Source organism: Hibiscus syriacus, unplaced genomic scaffold (genome assembly GCF_006381635.1).
Source record: "Hibiscus syriacus cultivar Baekdansim isolate YM2019G1 unplaced genomic scaffold, ASM638163v2 tig00110418_pilon, whole genome shotgun sequence".
NCBI lineage: Eukaryota > Viridiplantae > Streptophyta > Magnoliopsida > Malvales > Malvaceae > Hibiscus > Hibiscus syriacus.
In genome coordinates, this window is record NW_024062730.1 from 2157913 (window position 1) to 2177383 (window position 19471).

Consider the following 19471-nt stretch of genomic DNA (forward strand, 5'->3'; position numbering starts at 1 on the left):
AAACAAAGAAGAAACAAAGTAGAGAGAAAATAAGTACACAAAGGTTATTATCATATGCAGGGTTAGTCGCAGGCAAGATGAATCATCCATTATCAAAACCCCCACAAGTATGGATATTATTCTACTGGAAGAAGGCGATGTTATAATCGATACAAGAGAATCAATACCTTCTGTCGACTTCTCTAAAAAAGTGCACGAGAGAATAGACAAAAGCATGAGCAAATCCATTATAGTTAGATTGTTAGGGAGAATGATAGATTATGAAACTCTTTGGATATGATTCAACAACTATTGAAACCCCGAGAAAAATACATTGTGGTTGATCTCGATAATGACTATTGCCTAGTTATGTTTGAGATGGAATGTGATTATGTGTGCATCCTCATTGAAGGTCCTTGGACGATTTATGGTAGTTACCTCTGTCACACCCTTGGAACTTCAACGCCTAGAAAGTGCGACCTTAGTCACTTCCTTTGTGATAGCGGCTAAGTCAATCTGAAAACAATCAAAGCAGAGATGCTTAGGATTCCCAATGGAAGCAAAGAAAACAAGAGAACTTAGCAAGTACAAGCACAAAGACAAGAGAGAGTTTGAGAAAATGCTTTTTGATTTCTCAAAATGAAGAAGTAAGTACAAATGAGGAGGAGATGCCTTAAAATGAAGATCTAAGTACATCGACGGTCCAGATCTATACAATCCCACAATATAGGAGAATCATATTTACACAATCTATCTATTTAAGGAAAGTGTATAAAGCTATTGAGAATATACCTTAAATAAAATATTATAAGGATTATGAAAAGAATATGAAGGATCATGCATTAACCAAGTGGTATTCTTGCCATAATTGTGCCAAGTTCTCCATCTCCATGGAATGGGCCATTCTGAATGGATGTGGGAAGGCCCAAAACGCCAACCAAGTAGTCTTGGACTCATTGTGTAGCAGCAACCTCGGTCATGATCTCACGGTCCGTGACATTCTCCCCTACTGGTTTCGATGACGCCCTTGTCACTCGCCTCAAATGATACTGGTCTGTCATGGGTCTGAATTGTCAAAGTCCCTCGGCATGCTCCCAACTCCCTTCACTCTCGGGAAGTCCCTTCCACAAAAGAAAGTACTCATGTCTTGGGCGATGTCCTAGATGTTGAATAATTTTTTCTGCCTAGATGTCTTCAACCTCCTTGTCATAGGAGATCTTTACTCTGACTAGCGCTCGATGTGACCTTCCTTGATCAGGATCATCCTCATTCTGCTAGTATGACTTAAGCAGGCTAACATGGAGCACAAGATAGAGTCAGATGGTTCGTGGTAACTCTAATATATAGGCCATGGTGCCTACCCAGTTCACAACTCGGAACGAACCCTCATACCTTCGCACAAGCCCTTGTCCACACTTGGGTTGTGTAAAACATTCACTAACTTGAGAAAGACTAGATCGCCAACTTCAAAGTTTATGTCTCTACGTCTTCGGTCAGCCCACTTCTTGGTTCGCTTCTTCGCCTTGTGAAAACAAGCACAGGCTAAGTCATGATACTTTTGCCAATCCTTGGATAAATTATGTGCTGCTGGATTCGACCCATCATACTTGGTAACAATCGTGTTGGGTGTCAACGGTTGTTGCCCAGTCACGATCTCGATCGAACTTTGGCTTGTTGTTTCGCTCCATTGCAAGTTGTAGGAAAACTAAGTCACATCTAACAACTTTGGCCAGACACGTTGAGTGACACTCACATAATGCCTCAAATAAATCTCCAAAAGAGGATTCACTTGCTCGGTTTGCCCATCGGTTTGTGGATGGACTGCTGATAAAAAGTTTAAGCTTGATCTCATCAACTTGAATAACTCGGTCTAAAATCTCCCAATGAACTGTATGCCTCGGTCATTGACAATGGTTTTTGGTACTCCCCAATACTCTACTATATGTTTGAGGAAAAGTCAAACCGTCTCCTTGGTTGGAATGAACATCGTATACATTGAAAACCTGTCCACCACAACCATGACGCTTAAAAGCCTATCAATATTTGGCAAATTGACTATGAAGTCCATCAAAACACATTCCCATGGTCGTCCGAGAATAGACAAATGTTGCAATAATCCCGCATTTTTCTTCATCTCAACCTTCTCTTGTTGGTACACAATGCAAGTCTTCACATAGGCCTGCACATCAGCCATATGTGACCAATAATACTTCTCCGCAAGTAGTGTCATGGTTTGATCAACTTCTGGATGTTCCGCCCACTTGGAGTCATGGCATTTCTTCATGATCTCCTTGTGCAGTTCACCATACTGAGGTACAAAAAGACGATGCCCTCGAGTATAAAACAACTCACATTTGAGTCAAAACTCTCGAGTTCACCCCTCATTATCTCCATCTATTAATCTTTTTACCACAGGGTCATGGGGTAGCCCTTCATTAATCTTATTGAGCAAATAACCCTCCACCGTCTCGATGGCATACCTCCGACTTAATCCATCTGCAACACAGTTCACCTTTCCAGGTTTGTACTCCATGGAAAAGTCAAACTCAACAAGGAACTCTTGTCAACGAGCTTGCTTGGGAGAAATCTTATTTTTGAGTGAGGAATTAGCTATTTGCAACATTGTCAATGTAAACAACGAACCTGGAACCAAGCAAATAGTGTCTCCAAATACGCAAGAAATACATCATCGCATTCATCTCCTTCTCATGAACCGAGTACCTCCTCTCAGTTTCATTGAGCTTCCGTCTCTCATATACAACTAGATGTCATTCTTGCATAAAAATCCCACTAATGGCAACGTCGGATGCATCGGAGTAAACATCAAAAGGCTTGGTATAATCTGGCAACACCAACACCGGTTCACTCGCCATGACCTCCTTGATCCTTTTGAAAGCTTCTTGACACTCTATGCTTCATTCCCATACCTTATTCTTTTTGAGCTACTTAGTCAAAAGTGTGGTCATCTTGGAATATCCTTTCACGAACCGTCGGTAATAGTTGGCTAATCCCAGGTAAGCTCTCAATTTAGTCACCTTGGTAGGTGGTTTTCATTTATCAATGACCCAAATATTGTCCCTATCATTTCGGAGCTTGCCTCATCCAACAACATGGCCTAGGAACGGGACCTCTTTTTATCCAAATAAGCATTTATCCTCCTTGACAAAGCTCGTTCTCCCTTAAGACTTGAAACACTTTCCTTAAGTTCTCAACGTGTTCCCTAAGAGTCTTACTATATACCACAATATCATCAAGGTACAGTACAACGAACTGATCAAGAAAGAGTTGTTCTACCTTGTTCATCAACGTGTAGAAGGTTACGAGGGCATTCGTGAGGCCAAAAGGCATTACAAGAAACTCATACGAACCGTAGTGTGTCACACAAGTTGTCTTCGGTTCATCACCCACGACTATTCTGACTTTATAGTATCCAAACTTTAAATACAACTTGGTGAACCACCTTGCACCACTAAGTTGATCAAACAAGTCAGCTATCAATGGGATCAAGTACTTGTTTTTTTATAGTGAGCTTGTTCAAAGCTCGGTAGTCGATGCACATCCTAAGAGAGCCATCATGCTTATTTTAGAGCAACACTGGTGCACCAAAGATTGCGTTGAATTATCGGATATACCTAACATCAAGGAGCTCTTTCAACTGTATGTGAAGCTCCTTTAACTCAGGCGGGGCCATTTGATAAGGTGCTCTAGTGGACTTCTCTTCATTCGGCACAAGTTTAATCTTGTGGACCATATTCCTCTCAAGTGGCAAGGTCTTCAATAACTTTGTTGGCATCACATCCCTAAAATCTTCCAACATTTATCCCACTACACTTGAGACCTTCTCGACCATTACGAGCTCATATCCCACCAACGTCGCCACAAAGGTGGGCTCCTCCTTACGTACCCCCTTTACGATTTGGATTGTGGACAAAATCTTTGCCCCAACTCTAGCATCTCGGCTCACTGGAATGATGCATTAATGTCTCAGATCAAGACGCACAAGCAATCAACAAACATAATAGGGAATGCATTAATCTGATCGAGAAAACTAAGACCCAAAACAAAGTCGAAGTCATCAAGTGGGATTACCTTCAAAGTTTCCTTGCCATTTCGCCCTCCAATATTGAGCTCAACTCCTCTTACAACCTTGTAATTGGAGCCTCCTTTGAATTGACGGTCTTGATGAAGCTGCTTATCTTCTTCATACGAAGGTCAAGTTTCTTGGTAATTAGTTCAGACATGACCAACTCGGATGCACCAGTGTCGACTAGTGCACTCATCTTGTGGCCTACCATAGTGATGTTCATAAACATCAATTCTTTCTCGGCACGACCTTTCTTGACTTCCATAGAGCTCAAAATGGATCTAAGCTTCAAGGTCTCCTTCTCTTGCCCATCATCCTCATTGATGGCAACAACTTTCTCAAGATGAGGATAGTCTCTCTTCATGTTCCTTCCCCTAAAATTGAAGCAAGATAAGTCATTTTTCACCCCTAGATTGGAAATCCTTTTGGTCTGGTCACTCGACTTCCATTGCCCCCAGACGACTTGTTTGATCCACCTTTAGCATTCTCTCCCCCACCATTGCCATTCAGCTTTGGCTTTGGTTTGAGATAGTCGATCTCCTTTACTTCAAATGGGGTAATGGCCTCAGTTGCATCTAATGCTTTAGAGAGTCTGGTCACTCCCCTCCTCTGGATATCCATGTTGTCCCAACATTGAAGTCCATCCATGAAGAAAAAGCAGTCTTCCAATTCACTCAAATTCAGGATTTACATCTTGATCTCTGTGAAGTTCTTGACATACTCTAAGAGTGACTACTCATGCCTCAACTGCTTCAACTTTGCTACACCTCGAGCTAAGCATTCTTGGAATAGAATTACTCTTTGAATTATCTCACGAACTCCTTCCATGTCCCGATCAAAATTGAATTTTCCTTCTCCTCGGAACACCTACGTCGTCACCATAAGAGAACGACATCAATAGTTGGAAGCAACATTTACCTTGGATGCATCATCTTCCACACCCATGCCTCGAAAGAATTGCTCTATGCCTAGATGAAATTTTCCACATCATGGGCAGTTTGAGTCAACTTGAACTTCTTCGGCTTAGAGACATTGATCTTGGGTCTAGGTGTTGGCGCCTCCTTAGTCACCTCATTTAGTACAACAACCTTGTAGACTAACAACTCACTCTTGAGCTCCTTTATATCTCCCGCATCATTTCCGCCTTTATGGCCAGGAACATACTTTCCAGACCCCTGGTCCGCTCATCCACCTTCTCAGTCATATCATCGAGGACTCCCTGAGTCTCCTGGCTGAGCCCTTCCTCCAAGGACTCTAGCTTGTTCAGACAAAACTTGAACGAATCTTGAGACTCCTTGACTTCGTTGTACATGTTCTCAAGCCTGTCAACCCTTCGTTCAAATGATGCCACAACATCCTTCGAGCTAGCATGCTTATTACCGCAGCAACGTGAGTCTCTATCACTTTGGTGACTGTTGGGGCCTCGTCTTGGTTTTGTGGTGCCATCTCTCGCAAAACTAGCTCTGATGCCACTTGTCACGCCCTTGGAACTTCAATGCCTAGAACGTGCGACCTTAGTCGCTTTCTTTGTGATAGCGGCTAAGTCAGGCTGAAAACAATCCAAGTAGAGTTGCTTAGGATTCCCAACGGAAGCAAATAAAACAAGAGAACTTGGCAAGCACAAGCACAAAGACAATAGAGATGTTGAGAGAATGCTCTGTGATTTCACAAAATGAAGAAGTGAGTACAAATGAGGAGGAGAGGCCTCTATTTATAGTGAAAGTTCTCCTCAATGAACAACTAAGATCTAAAGTACATCGACGGTCCAGATCTATACAATCTCACAATCTAGGGGAACCATATATACACAATCTCTCTCTATCTAAGGAAAGTACATCAAGCTATTGAGAATATGCCTTAAATAGAAGACTACAAGGATTATGGAAAGAATCTGAAGGATCATGCATTAACCAAGTGATCTTCTTTCCATAATCATGCCAAGCTCTTCATCTCCATGGAATGGGTCAATCTGAATGGATGTGGGAAGGCCCAAAACACCAACTAAGTAGTTTTGGACTCCTTGTGTTGTGGCAACCTCGACCATTGGCTCGCGGTCCGTGACACCTCACAGTTCAACCTTGGAGTTGAAATTTTTCGACATCGAAAAATTTCCCATCACAAGTGGTAGTCTAGGTAAGGATCCCAAAATTACCATATCGATACTACTCCGAAGTTTTCTTCAAACACATTGTTGCAATCATTGGGAAAGTAGTCAAAATAGACTACAATACCAACGTTGGTGGCCATGGGAAATTTGCTAGACTCGCAATATTAGTAGATCTGAACAAACCTCTAATTCTGAGTATTCGTATTGACGGAGTGATTCAACAACTAGAATACAAAAGATTAAATCTGTTGCAAGTGTGGCAAATATTGTCATTCGACAGAATCTTGTGGCATAACTACTAATACGACTCAAGAAACTGATACAAGTCAAGGAAAGAAACAAAATTATAGCATTGGAGTACCCGAAGAAAACTCAATTTACGGATCATGGATGGTCGCAAAACCCGGAAGGAGACCACCACTCAGAAACCAGGAAATTACCAACAAAGACACAAAACGAGGAAACACCAACAATGGTTCTCGCTTCCAGGCCTTAGAAATATCATAGGAAGAAATAACAAAGGATCCATATGTGGAAGGAAGAACTAGGCAACACGATGAGAGGAGAGAACAAGAAAATAAAGGCAGTAATGGAAACACACAACTTAAGAGCCCAAAGACCGGAAATATCGAAATCCAGACACCTGATGGATCAAAAGCTACAGTAATTCCAACTCAAAGGACAAAAGCAGGTAGTGGACAACATATAGCAGTGTCCATAGTGGAAGAAGGAACATTATCCATGCGAAATAAATCCTTGCACGAGAAAAAGAAGCAGGGAAAGAGTGAAAAAATCAAACCATTCCCCGTAAGGATACTAAGCCAAGGATAATCAAGAAAAGAGTAGGAATACTAGGCTATCAATAGAACCAATGATTAGCTTTCTATTTTGGAATTGCCAAGGAGCAGCAAGTCCGTCATTCAGATGACATTTTAAAGAAATTTGCAGACAACATAATCCTAAGGTAGTCGCCATTCTTGAGACTCGAACTAGTGGAGACAGAGCGGACAAAATAATAGATAAAATGGGATTTTCAAACTCTTTTCGAATGGAAGCCAATGGATATAGCGGAGGAATTTGGATACTATAGAAGGATTCTATACAAATAGAAATCTTGAAGGTATTTCCACAATTTATACATGGGAGTGTACGAGATGAAGGGAATTCTAGATGGTTATTCTTTACTTCCGTAAATGGCAGTCCACAACCAACAGCAAGGAAGGAATTATGGGGTCGACTTTCAGCTTTAAACCTCGGTCATGACGAAGCTTGGATGCTAGGCAGAGATTTTAACAGTACACTGCGAAGGGAAGAGAAGAGAGAAGGATCAAACCACGGCAATGGAGTGAATAAAGGCTTTCAAGAATTCATCTTCAAATCGGAACTCATAGAAGCAGAATTTTGAGGTGCGGAATTCACCTGGAAACGCGGGAATCTGTGGAAAAGATTAGATCGCTGTCTTTTCAACGAAGAATGTGCTAATATATATCCCGTGTCGCTGGTTACGCACTTAGACCGAGTAGGATCCGATCACTGTCCTGTATTGTTCCATGAACCAAAATCAAGAGGCCGTGCTTCAGAGAGACCTTTTCAGTTCTTAGCCGCGTGGCAAGAACACCCGGAATTTTCAAACCTGGTTAAAGAATCATGGGATAGTGAACATGATATATTAACCAACATTGAGAATTTCAAATCCAAAGTCAATAGCTGGAACTGATTAGTATTTGGACACATCGGACAACGGAAAAAAACACTACTTGCAAGGATTAGAAGAATTGACAAAGTATTGAAACGAGTCTACTCGGAGCGACTAAACCAATTTGATAAGGAACTAAGAGCACAACTTGACGAAGTACTAGAAAAAGAAGAAACTATATGGATGCAAAAAGCAAGACAGCAATGAGTATTACATGGTGACAAAAACACCAAGTTCTATCATGCAAGCACCATGCAGCGAAGAAGAACGAACTATATCCAAGCCCTCAAACTTCAAGATGATAAATGGTGTGCTGAACAAGACAAGCTAATAGACATGGCCGTACAATTCTACAAAGAACTCCTCACAAGTTCGATTATCACTCGACACAGATATGAATTAAGAGGTAATTTTCCTACGAACCCGGCAAACTTTAAAGAGGACATGAACAAACCTATCACTGACAGTAAGGTCAAACAAGTATTTTTCGATATGGCACCACTAAAGGCCCCGGTTGTAGACGGTTTCTACGCTTTTTTCTACCAAAAAAACTGGTCGACAGTTGGCAACAGCGTTTGTCAAATTGTGAAAGATATTTTCGAAGGGGGTAAATTCGAGGAAGCTTTGAACCGAACACTGCTAGTGCTTATACCAAAAGTTAAAGCACCTGAGAAAATTACCCAATTTCGACCAATAAGTCTTTGTTCCGTACTGTACAAGATCATCACGAAGGTGATAGTCAATTGATTAAAGTCGTATTTGCCACACTGGGTATCACCGAATCAGAGCAGTTTCGTTCCTGGGAGATTAATCACAAAGAATATAATTATCGCACAAGAAGTAATGCACTCCATGCGCTTGAAAAAAGGAAGAACAGGATTTCTGTCCATCAAAATTGACCTGGAAAAGGCCTGCGATCGCCTAGAATGAACATTGATAGATGATACGCTATAAGATATTGGATTACCAACAAAACTGAGACAACTTATTATGAGATGCATATCTTCAGCGACTACACAAATACTATGGAACGGTGCAGCATCAGAAACATTTAAACCGAGTAAAGGTATCCGTCAAGGAGACCCCCTTTCACGGTATATGTTCGTGCTCTGTATGGAATGACTTGCACTAGCCATTCAAAAGAGCATTAAGAGTCGAGGATGGAAACCGGTTAGACTTGTGCGTAATGGGCCAGAAATCTCATGTCTATTATTTGCGGACGATATGATGTTATTCGCCGAAGCCACAACAACGCAAGCGGTAACTATTAGAGATATACTTGAGAAATTCTGTCTCGCCTCGGGACAAAAGGTAAGCGTAGAAAAGACATTCTATCCTCTAAGAATGTGGATACCCAATGCAAGAAGGAAATCAGTGATGTTTTTGGATTTGCTGAAGTTCGGGACCTAGGTAGCTACTTAGGAGTACCATTACTCCACAACCAAGTCACTAAAGATATATACCAGCACATCATCCAAAAAGTCCGAGATAGGCTGACAGGATGGACGGCGAAGACACTATCGTTAGCAAGCCGAATAACATTGGCGAAATTGGTTCTAGCAACAATCCCCTACTATTCTATGCAATCGACATTGCTACCTAAAAGCACATGCAAAGAGATAGAAATGGTAATCCGAAACTTCTTATGGGGGCAAAACGGAAAACAAAGGAGGGCTAAGTTTAGTTAGATGGGATACAGTGTGTTCACTGATCCCGAATGGTGGACTTGGCTTCAAGATCCTAGAAAAACAAAACGACGCATTCTTAATGAAAATCGCCTTCAATCTAGTAACTTGCCTGAACCAACTGTAGGCACAAGTTCTGAAGACCAAATATAAATGGAGAGAAACAGTACCACACGACATATCGAAACATAACTGCACGAGACTCTGGAAAGGTGTCAGCTTATGGGAGACTGCAAGAGACAACTTGGTATGGTCGATTAGAAACGGCAACTCCATTGATTTTTGGAAAGACCCGTGGCTAGACGACGTTGGTGCGTTAAAAGATCACGTCAACGACCAAGAACGGGCCAGAAATTTACCCAAGGTGACGATTGAAGCCATGGTCAATGAACACGGGGAATGGAGATGGGAACTTATAAACCCGATACTACCTCGTAATATTTTACACAGATTAATGGCAACCTTGACTCCAAAACAGGTTCAGGCGATTGACAGTCCGAGATGGAAATGGAATCCGAATCGTAAATTCACAGTACGATCAGCCTATAGGTAAGGATGGGACAAGAGTCGAACCAACAGAAAGAATATGGAAAACGATTGACAGATTCAATGACTTACAACGAATGAAAGTCTTCCTATGACTAGCAGGAGGTAAGATTCTCACCAACAGCGAAAGAACGAGAAGACACATGGACTCAGACAACAAGTGCGGAGTGTGCCGATCTAATGAAGAAACGAATGAACACTTATTCAGGGAATGCCCAAAAGCGCTAGAAATATGCAAGTCATTAATCCGCCCAGAATTGTTCAACGAATTCCTGGAGATGAACTTTAAAGACTGGATCTTGACAAATCTAGAGAAGACGAAACATTTTGCAAAAGACCCAAAAGACTGGGGGAGCATGGAAACATAGGAATGTATGTGTATTCGAACCAGAAAGCATGGAAAGAATAACAGTGTATGAGCAAGGGAAACATCTTCAAGATGAATGTATTCAAGCGAGGGAGACGGCAATAGCAAGAACAACTGTAGACAAACGGAAATCACAACATTTGAAAGCACCACCGAGAGATTGGATAAAGATCAACACGAACGGAGCAAGAGACGCAATAGATGGATATGCATCTTGTGGAGTAATTTGAAATAGCGAAGGCATGTGGCTTCTAGGATTTTCAAAAGCCGTGGGAATCTGTTCAACAGTAGAAGCTGAATTATGGGGAGTATTAGAGGGGCTTAAGCATGCATGGAGACTAGGGGAGAGGAAAATAATCCTCGAAGTGGATAGTGGAGAAGCACTACACCTTCTAAGCAAGAAAGATAAGGACGGAAAATCACCGACAATCTCACATACATGAGCTAAAGGAGAGAACACGGACGATCTCTTTATCACAAGTAGGTCGAAATGGCAACAAGACAGCAGATCAATTGGCAAAGCTGGCTACGAAAGATGAGCTTGAAGGAAGAATCATGGCGGCAGCCCCACCAGCTCTACTTTGAAAGTATCATGCAAATAGCTTAGGAAGAGAAGCTTGATACATTATTAGTTTAGACTTACCTTTAGTTACCAAAAACAAAGTTGTATAAAAAGACCTCTACATGAAATAAGCTGAACTGCACCCCCGAAACTAGATACATTTTCAAATTTACTTATATTTTATTTCAAAATTTATATATTCTGTATCTATAATCATGTTACCGTGGTATTTTTTACAGATTGTTGTTCGGTTATAAACCATAAAGCAATCCATTAAAACTCCATCAAAGCAGTACTTTTTCATGCAAAATCACGGCCAAATTCATTCACAAGAAGCCGTTCTCATAAAAAAACAAAAAACTTCATCTAGAACTTGCAATTCTTAAGATAATGGAAAAGCATAACAGGAAATTTGAGCATTCTGATTAAAACCGATATAGTAGTATTAATCCCCACATACATAACTCTAACAGAATGGTAAATGTTAACTCAAAAGATCCTGTTTGATGGACCCATAGTACTCTTCAGGTAAAGGCACCTCACCTGCAATTAGCACACGTCATTATTATTATGTACTAAACAAGTTGAAATAACATTAAAATCCCATTGCATATATACGATCAAGGAAGATAAGCATTGTGCGGAAGGAGTAGCTAACTAGCCTACACAGAAAAAAGCCAAGGAAACTCACATTTTGCCAGTTTTTCTTCAACAACGAAACAAGGAAATTGACGCTCATTTGCACATTTTGGAAGATTTGCTTCTCCTCCATAGCTACATTCCCAACCGCAACACCCATGCAAAGCACCTTCTTTAGCTGGAACTTAACCATTGCCTTGGTCTCATTCACTTTGGACTCGAGTAATTCCTGGTGGGTAACAAGGGTCGGGAATTTTCCTGCACTTGTCACCAAAATCAGCAATGTAAGATCACATTTCAGAAACCACAATTGAAAAAATGCAGAATCTAATCAATTGCCTAAGGGAGTGCAACTAAAAAGATTGTTGATAACAGGTGCAACAAGTGATTGTAAAGAATACTGGCCTGCTTTGTTGAGACCAGGACCCAAGAGACGAGGGATCTGCTTGATGACAGATTCAGAAGCCAAAAAGGCATGATACTTCTTGGCAAGTTTCTTCACCAGCTTCTTGTTCTTGTTAAGCTTCTTAAGTGCTTCCACATCCATATAATCCAAACCTATCTTTTCTGCCTGCAGTACAATAAACCATTTAAACAACAATTCTCACAGCATAGATCAGCAATCAAATATTAGAGGTATAAGCTTCACATAACTCCTATACCCGAATCTAAAAACAACATGCCCTTCCAAGAAAGGAAAGCAAGCAGATGAAAATTTACCTCTTCAACATGTTGAGCATCACCAAGCATGCAGATCTTCATCTTAGGGCGAGGAATGTGGGGCAGCTTCACGGAACCACTGAAACGCTTATCTTTTTGGGGATCATAGTTTTTCAACCCAATCTGGAGCTCAATGGTCTCCGTAAACTTACGTTGCTTCTCGTTGGACTGAGCTACTACGGTTGAAATAGCCTCTCTAAGGGCATCACTCTGAAGCTTACTGTAAATGAGAAACCAAAAATCCCTAAGGAAATAAAACCCTAAACTAGTATATATAAGAACCAACTACATGTTTCACAAATTAGCGTGGTGAAGGATTAATAATCCAAGGCAACAAATAAAGAGCTCATAATCATACGATGAACAACAAAAAATCATGCATATCTCATATTTCATAGATGGAAGTACCGAACAGATCATTCCATAAAACACATTCCATTCAAAGGATCCTAATTCTTCTAATTCAAGTCCAGCAACTCAAAAACAATATTAAAATCCTAAGAAACAAATCAATATAAATAACAGATATCAGGAAAACATATATACATATGAGCAATCTAAATTCAGCATTGTTCAGAAGAAAATAAATCAAGCCGATGAGATGAACACAAAAAAACAGAATTAAAATCACCTCATCTCTGAATATCTGTTCTTTCCACGTACAACACTATAAAATTACCTGCGAAGCAAAGTTATCAAGTCACGTAAAAATCGAAAAGATGACTCATCAAGATTAGATCTGAGAATAAATGAGAGTTGTTTTGAGAATAAATGAGAGTTTTTTTTTAGAATAAATGAGAGTTTGAATACACAGCATTTACCAGAGGAGAGAAAACCCTAGCCGCGAATTGAGTTTTGTGGCTGAAGATAAAATATATAGGGGTGTCAATGACAAACCCTAGCAATTGTAATAAACTGAAACTGGGCCAACTGCATGTCTAGACCGAATTCATTTGGGCTCAGAGTTGGTTTGATTTGGCATGTCTATTGTAATGTTAGCCGACTCAACAACAATGGGTCTTACGTGAATTTTATTGTGACATAACAATTAGGGTCGCTCGCATGAACTAAATTGCTTCAGTATTTAAAGGAATTGTTGTTGATCCTAGAGGTCACGGGTTCGAGCACCAGCAGCTGTAGCAGGATGATTGAGTGTTCATTGTCAAATGATTGAAAGTGTTTAAAATAGATACTATTTTGTAATCACTTTAGTTTAATCAAACGTTGTGTGAAGGACACTTAGTGTCATTTATGTGTTTTAACCGATATTATACATAACCTATGGAGTGTGTTAAATAGAGTATTATCTTTTCTAAAGATTTTGACTTCTAACAATTGCATTTGTTGGGTGTGTACACATCGTTAAAAACTAAGATTTTGAATAAAAATTAACTTGAAACCATCTCAGACTAATGAAAAACGTAAAAGTAAATAAAAAGAAATTACACAAGACATTTTTTAATATTCTATGATGATTATAAAAATATATGTTCATAATATTTATAAGAAAATCACATAAAAGTTGTTCTCTCATTTTATAATAAAAAAATAAAAAGGAGCACGAATCAAACAACCTATGTGGCTAAAGATATAGTTGTTATCTCTAAAAGCTCTGGTTTCGAACACCAACGACAGCAGTGTATTTGAGCTTTCATTGTCAAATGATTAAGTCTTTAAAACAAATATTATCACTTGTAATCACCTTAGATTACACAAAAAAAAAAAAGACAAAATGATAATTATACTATTAAAATAATACGAAGATTATATTTAAACACTTAAGTACGTCAATACTCAAATAAAATGGGATTTCTCAATTTGCATTACCAATGTTCCTTCACTAATGTAAGTAGTAGAGTTTTTGCGAACATAAGAAAAATTAAAGTTGAGTGAAAATAAAAAAAAATAACGACAATAAGATTAGCTGTTAAAATATGAGTATCTTACAAATTTAAACCGATATATAGTAAAATAAGTAATTATTCTCTTTAATAAATGAATAAATCTTGAACTTATTCTGATAGGAGTTAACTCATGACACACGATCAATTTCAAATTCAATTGAATTTCACCTTGAGTTGTTACTAAATGTTCCACAAAAAAGTTCTGATATCTTTTATAAAAGATGATTAGTCATTTATATTTATATAGATAATTTTATCAACTATATATTAATATAGGTAAACCGAATCAAAATTATGAAATCACTCAAAACTTTTTAGAGTGAATTATATATTTAGTACATAAACTACCAGTTTTGATATATTTTAGTATTTACAATTTTATTATTTTTTTTAAAATTATACCTAACGTTTAGTTTTTGTTTCATTTTAATATCTTGTCGTTAAAAGCTTAACAGACAGGTTAACAGGGTATAACTCTGATGGATGGACGATCAATCCAAATGATGGACCATGAGAGAATGACAAGTCGACTAACATAGTCCAATTTTAGGTCTATCAGACTGCTAATGACAGAGATCAGAGTATGAAGGAGTCGAAGAGTCTATCGTTGATTTGGGGAGATTGAAGCATTTTCAGTGAAACAGATGCCGGGATCACCTTTAAGGGGTCAAAAAGGTGCATGTTAAAAAGTTTGTGCTTCATCGATCGACAGATGAGACAACTGTAGACACATCGGACAACAAACCCATCAGTTAAGTTCTCAACAATAGACACTAAAATGAAACAAATTCTAAATGTTTGATATAATTTTGAAAAAATTGAAAGTTTAAGTATTAAAAAGACCAAAATTGATAGTTTAGGTTCTAAACGTATAATTTACCGAAACTTTTAATAAAATCCACACTTTCAAATTTAAATTCTACAAATGAATTAAACTTAGAATTAATTACATGTGAACTGTGTTTTCAAAGATTCAATTAAATATTTTGAACTGTTGAGATTAACTTAAAATTCAGGGATCTCTACTTGAATTAAACCTTATACAACGACAAAATAAAAAGGAAACGAAGGACCCACGTTGGCGTGAACTGGAATAGCAGCGGGTTTTGCTTAAAGAGAGGTGAAAGCAGGCACGTTCTGGTCTGATTTGATTCAATTAAATTTCAAAGCTTTAAAAAAAAGAGTAAATTACAAATTTGATAACTAAACTTTCAGACGATATATATTTTACTTATTTTACTTTTAAAATTTTTAATTTAATTATCAAACTTTATACATATTTTTTGTCACTCAGCCGTTAAATAATTAATGGCATTATGACGTGAAAACTTATACTAAAATGACGTAGTTTTGAATCTTTAAAAAATTAAAATTTTGACCAAATTGACGTTGTTTTAATCTAAATAAAAATTATATTTCCTTTTTTCCTTCATTTTTTTCCTTTCTCCTCTTTATTATTTTTCTTCATCCTATCATTTCCATTTTCTCTACTATGGAAGCTGAGGAAAAACATGCGATGGTCTTGAGTCTTGGCTGTTGCTGGAGCCGACGAAGAAGAAGAATACGACATGCAAGGAAAATTGAAAACAATTTTTCGGTATTTTCATCCTTTTTATTTTTCCCCCTTTTCCCTCTTTATTCTTCTTCTTCTTCCTCTTTGTTTTTTTTTTTTGTGTTTTCATTTTTGAATTTTAGAGAGAGAACAAAAACATTTATTGTGATTGTTTGGATCTTGGAACAAGTTTATAAGATCTCCATTGGAGTTGTTTGTGGACTTTTATGGTTGTCTGATTAATTTGCAATTTTTTTACGATATGATTTGGGGTTTGGATTTTGTATAGGATTTTGGGTGTAAATTTCAATTAGTAATTGTGATTGCTTGGTTCTTGGAACAAGTTTATAAAATCTCCATTGGAGTTGCTTGTGGACTTTCATGACTGCCTTATTAATTTGCAAGATTTTTTTTGTGGTAGGATTTGGGGTTAGGATTTTGTATTGGGTTTTTTCTAATTAATTTTATTAAATCGAAATCTTATGTGGCGTCTTATGTGGTTGAATTTTAATATTAAAAGAAGTCACGTCAATTAGTTGTTAGGGATATAACAGTAGAGTAATAAAAAAATTTAATCTATAAAGTTGAGTGGGTAAATTAAAAATTTTAAAAGTATTGTGAGTAAAATAAGAATCATATGAAAGTTCAGTTATCAAATTTATAATTTTTCCTAAAATTCGAAATAAAGAAATAAAAGAACAAATCAAGTAGGAAAAAAAGAAAAGAAAAAAACATTGAATCTATTATTCAGCAAACCTTATTTATTCTTTTTTCACTCACATAAAATCGTCAGTGGTTTCTTCAAAAAAAAAAAAAAAATCGTCAGTGGCTGCCATATAGAGAACCCCAATCTTGGTAAGCTCTCTTTGGGTGGTTTATTTTGTACAATTTAACATATTTGTTATATGCCCAGATGCTGAAATTTCTATTTTGTTGTTTCTTTTCTTTTATTTGAATTTATACGTGTATTGAATTCTTAGTTTATTCTGTATCAAACCCTATTTTGTTATCTTTTCTGAGTCATTGAAGGGACTTTAGCTTGTAAAAATCATTCTTTTTAAAATACCCAGTTACATGATCTTTACCTTGATCCTTCTTTTTAAGGTCAACGTTTATTTAGTTGGAATCTTGCTTATATTCTGATCTTCAAATTCCCTTTGAAACCCAACAAGTTGTTTCTTCTTTTGATGCTTGACATTTTGTTTGGACATAAGAGTATGTTTGAAGATCTAGCTAAAAAATTATGTTTTTGAGTCGCTTTTGTGCTTGTTTTATTCTACAGACCCTTTTTAGGTGCTGGAAAACAAGATTATGGCGACGATTTCAACCCATTTCCCCTTTGGTTTTTTGAGTTATGAAGAATATCTGTTGCTTGCTTATATCTAGTTGAGCATCTTTGGAAAAGCATTTGTCGATTTGAGGCTTTTGATCTTTATTGGCGATGGAGCATCTACCTATTGAAGTCATTGGAAACATCTTATCTCGGCTTGAAGATGCCCGGGATGTGGTGATAGCCTCTATGGCATGTCGAAAATGGCGTGAAGCTTACCGGATACACCTTCACACCTTAGCATTTAATTCTAATGATTGGCCTGCTTATCGTGATATTACAGCTAGTCAATTAGAGATCTTGATTACTCAAACAATATTCCAAACTACAGGACTGCAAGGCCTATCGATTTTAATGGATGATGTTGATGAGTTCAATGCTGCAACTGTAATTGCTTGGCTCATGTATACCAGGGGAACCTTGCGCCGGTTATTTTATAACGTCCGGACGAGCCCAAATGTTAACATTCTTGAAATCTGTGGGAGGCAGAAGTTGGAAATATTGGCAGTGGCTCACAGTTCGATAACTGGGGTTGAACCTAACTTTCAGAGATTCCCTTGTTTGAAGTCCCTCTCTCTGAGTTATGTTACTATTTCAGATTTGGATTTGAGACTTCTGCTCACTGCATGTCCGAAGCTTGAATGCTTGGAGCTTGTCGATCTAGAGATAGCAATTTCAGATGCACAGATGACACTTGAATTGAGCAGCCCAACATTAAAGAGTATTTATGTTGAAGCAATCAGTTTGGATAGATTTATGTTGGAGGCTGATAGCATCGAGCGTTTACACTTGAGGGATTGTTCCCTTGAGGTTTTTGAACTGATTGGAAAAGGCACCTTAAAATATTTAAAGTTTGATGATGCTATTGTGATACACCTCGACATGGGTGAGACTGTCGATAATCTTGAGGTTGTTGATGTTAGTAGCTATGCAATCTTCTGGACAAAATTCTACCAGATGATTTCAAGATCCTCAAAATTGAGGAAGCTTCGACTTTGGGACGTGACCTTTGATGATGAATACGAAGTTATCGATTTGGAAACAATTGCTGTTTGTTTTCCACAATTGAACCATCTTTCATTGCGGTACGAGTTGAGACATGGCGAAATGCATTACGGTCTCCAAGGATCTTCTAATTTGGAGACTGTGACGGTGCTGGAGCTTGGATGGACTGTACTCAACGACCTTTTCTCGCATTGGGTTGAGGAGCTGCTAAAACGATGCCCAAATCTTAGAAAAATTATTATTTTTGGGGTTGTTTCGGAAGCCAAGTCACACGCGGAATGCCAGATATTGGCCAATTTCACCTCGTCTATGGTTCAGCTCATGAGGAAATATATACAAGTAGAGGTGCAGTTTGAGTATGAGTAAAAAAAAATTCTCAACGACATTTCTAAATTCAAGCTCTGTATCAATTGTAGCAGATATACAGGTAGAATTTACAGAATGTAAATCCCAAATATCTTTCCTTTTTGTGCCTTATGATACATTGGTGGTATTTCTTCAGTTTGATAGGAAATTATATGCAATCAAAAGAATACTGCTGTTGTTTCACTCAATTGTCGTTCTGCTCCTTTGTGATTATTGACCATTTTGTTTTATTCCAAAGTTGAAAATTCACTCTATGCGATTAATGCCTGCTGTGGCATGAACCGTCCTTTTATGTATTATTGCTTTAAATTAACGGTTTTCACGAAGCTAAAATTCGAAAGTGCCTAATCCGAAACTAATATATAGTTTTGAGTGTATGCACAAGCCTAGGCCTAGCCTGTGAGAATAACTTCATTTTCGGAGTTTGTGGATTTTCAGAAGTGAAGGTAAGATTTATCAATTTGATGAATTACTTCGCCATGACAATCATAGTTAGAGGATTTCTTCTGAAAACTAATATATAGTTTTATTCTTCTTGTTAAACCAATTATCAGCAGTGTTTGTATCTTTGCTTCCTTATGACTGATTCTCTTATATAAAAAAAAGAGGGGCGAATTTCCCTTTTAAACTTTCTGATTGTTTGCTTATATGCTGCTGTTCATGTTGAGGCGTACTGCAGGGTGCACCGGCAACTAACAGAGATTGTAAAAGTACTAAGAGTTGTGATTTTTTGTATTTCCTTTTGCGTTGCAATTCTCGATTTATCTTTCCAGCTTCAAGACCCTTAGAAAATAAAATAGTCCATCTCTTGTACTTTCATTCTAACCTGACCTGTGTTTTTGTCGATGTGCTCCTCGGCAATCTGATATATTGTAAGCATAGCTTTCCTCTCACATCCTAGTATTACATTAGGCATTGGTTTTTGAGTT

General features: G+C 38.1%; 2 protein-coding genes and 1 pseudogene across 5 annotated transcripts; 1 reads left to right on the forward strand and 2 right to left on the reverse strand.

The window, feature by feature from the left end:
- LOC120124502 overlaps window positions 1-8417 on the reverse strand; it is a 30408-nt pseudogene extending 21991 nt beyond the window's left edge.
- Window positions 8418-11421: 3004 nt separating this feature from the next.
- On the reverse strand, window positions 11422-13268 carry LOC120124349 (60S ribosomal protein L10a-like). 3 transcript variants are annotated; one of them, XM_039143054.1, is made up of 6 exons: window positions 13204-13268; window positions 13017-13062; window positions 12386-12605; window positions 12071-12236; window positions 11718-11923; window positions 11422-11569 (listed from the first exon to the last, which is right to left on the reverse strand). In XM_039143054.1, the coding sequence occupies exons 2-6, from the start codon at window positions 13019-13021 to the stop codon at window positions 11516-11518; spliced, it is 651 nt and encodes a 216-aa protein (XP_038998985.1). In that variant the 5' UTR covers window positions 13022-13062; window positions 13204-13268; the 3' UTR covers window positions 11422-11515. The 3 variants fall into 3 exon arrangements, with proteins under 3 accessions (XP_038998985.1, XP_038998983.1, XP_038998986.1); XM_039143052.1 differs by having other exon boundaries at window positions 13017-13057; window positions 13200-13265; XM_039143055.1 differs by having other exon boundaries at window positions 13017-13064; window positions 13207-13223.
- A 3316-nt stretch (window positions 13269-16584) lies between these two features.
- LOC120124357 (F-box/LRR-repeat protein At1g67190-like) lies at window positions 16585-18728 on the forward strand. Of its 2 annotated transcripts, none has more exons than XR_005516269.1 (2): window positions 16585-16696; window positions 17124-17256. XR_005516269.1 is itself a non-coding variant. In XM_039143058.1 (2 exons), the coding sequence occupies exon 2, from the start codon at window positions 17283-17285 to the stop codon at window positions 18540-18542; it is 1260 nt and encodes a 419-aa protein (XP_038998989.1). In that variant the 5' UTR covers window positions 16610-16696; window positions 17263-17282; the 3' UTR covers window positions 18543-18728. The 2 variants fall into 2 exon arrangements, 1 of the variants encoding a protein (XP_038998989.1); XM_039143058.1 differs by lacking the exon at window positions 17124-17256 and adding an exon at window positions 17263-18728 and having other exon boundaries at window positions 16610-16696.
- The last annotated feature ends 743 nt before the right edge of the window (window positions 18729-19471 follow it).

Coding starts and splice junctions, on each gene's coding strand:
- LOC120124349 (XM_039143052.1), bottom strand. Junction 12,237..12,385: donor ATGCTCAACATGTTGAAGAG/GTAAATTTTCAT, acceptor ATTGTACTGCAG/GCAGAAAAGATAGGTTTGGA. Junction 11,924..12,070: donor TCCTGGTCTCAACAAAGCAG/GCCAGTATTCTT, acceptor TGACAAGTGCAG/GAAAATTCCCGACCCTTGTT.
- LOC120124357 (XM_039143058.1), top strand. CDS start 17,283: ATGGAGCATCTACCTATTGAAGTCATTGGAAACATCTTATCTCGGCTT.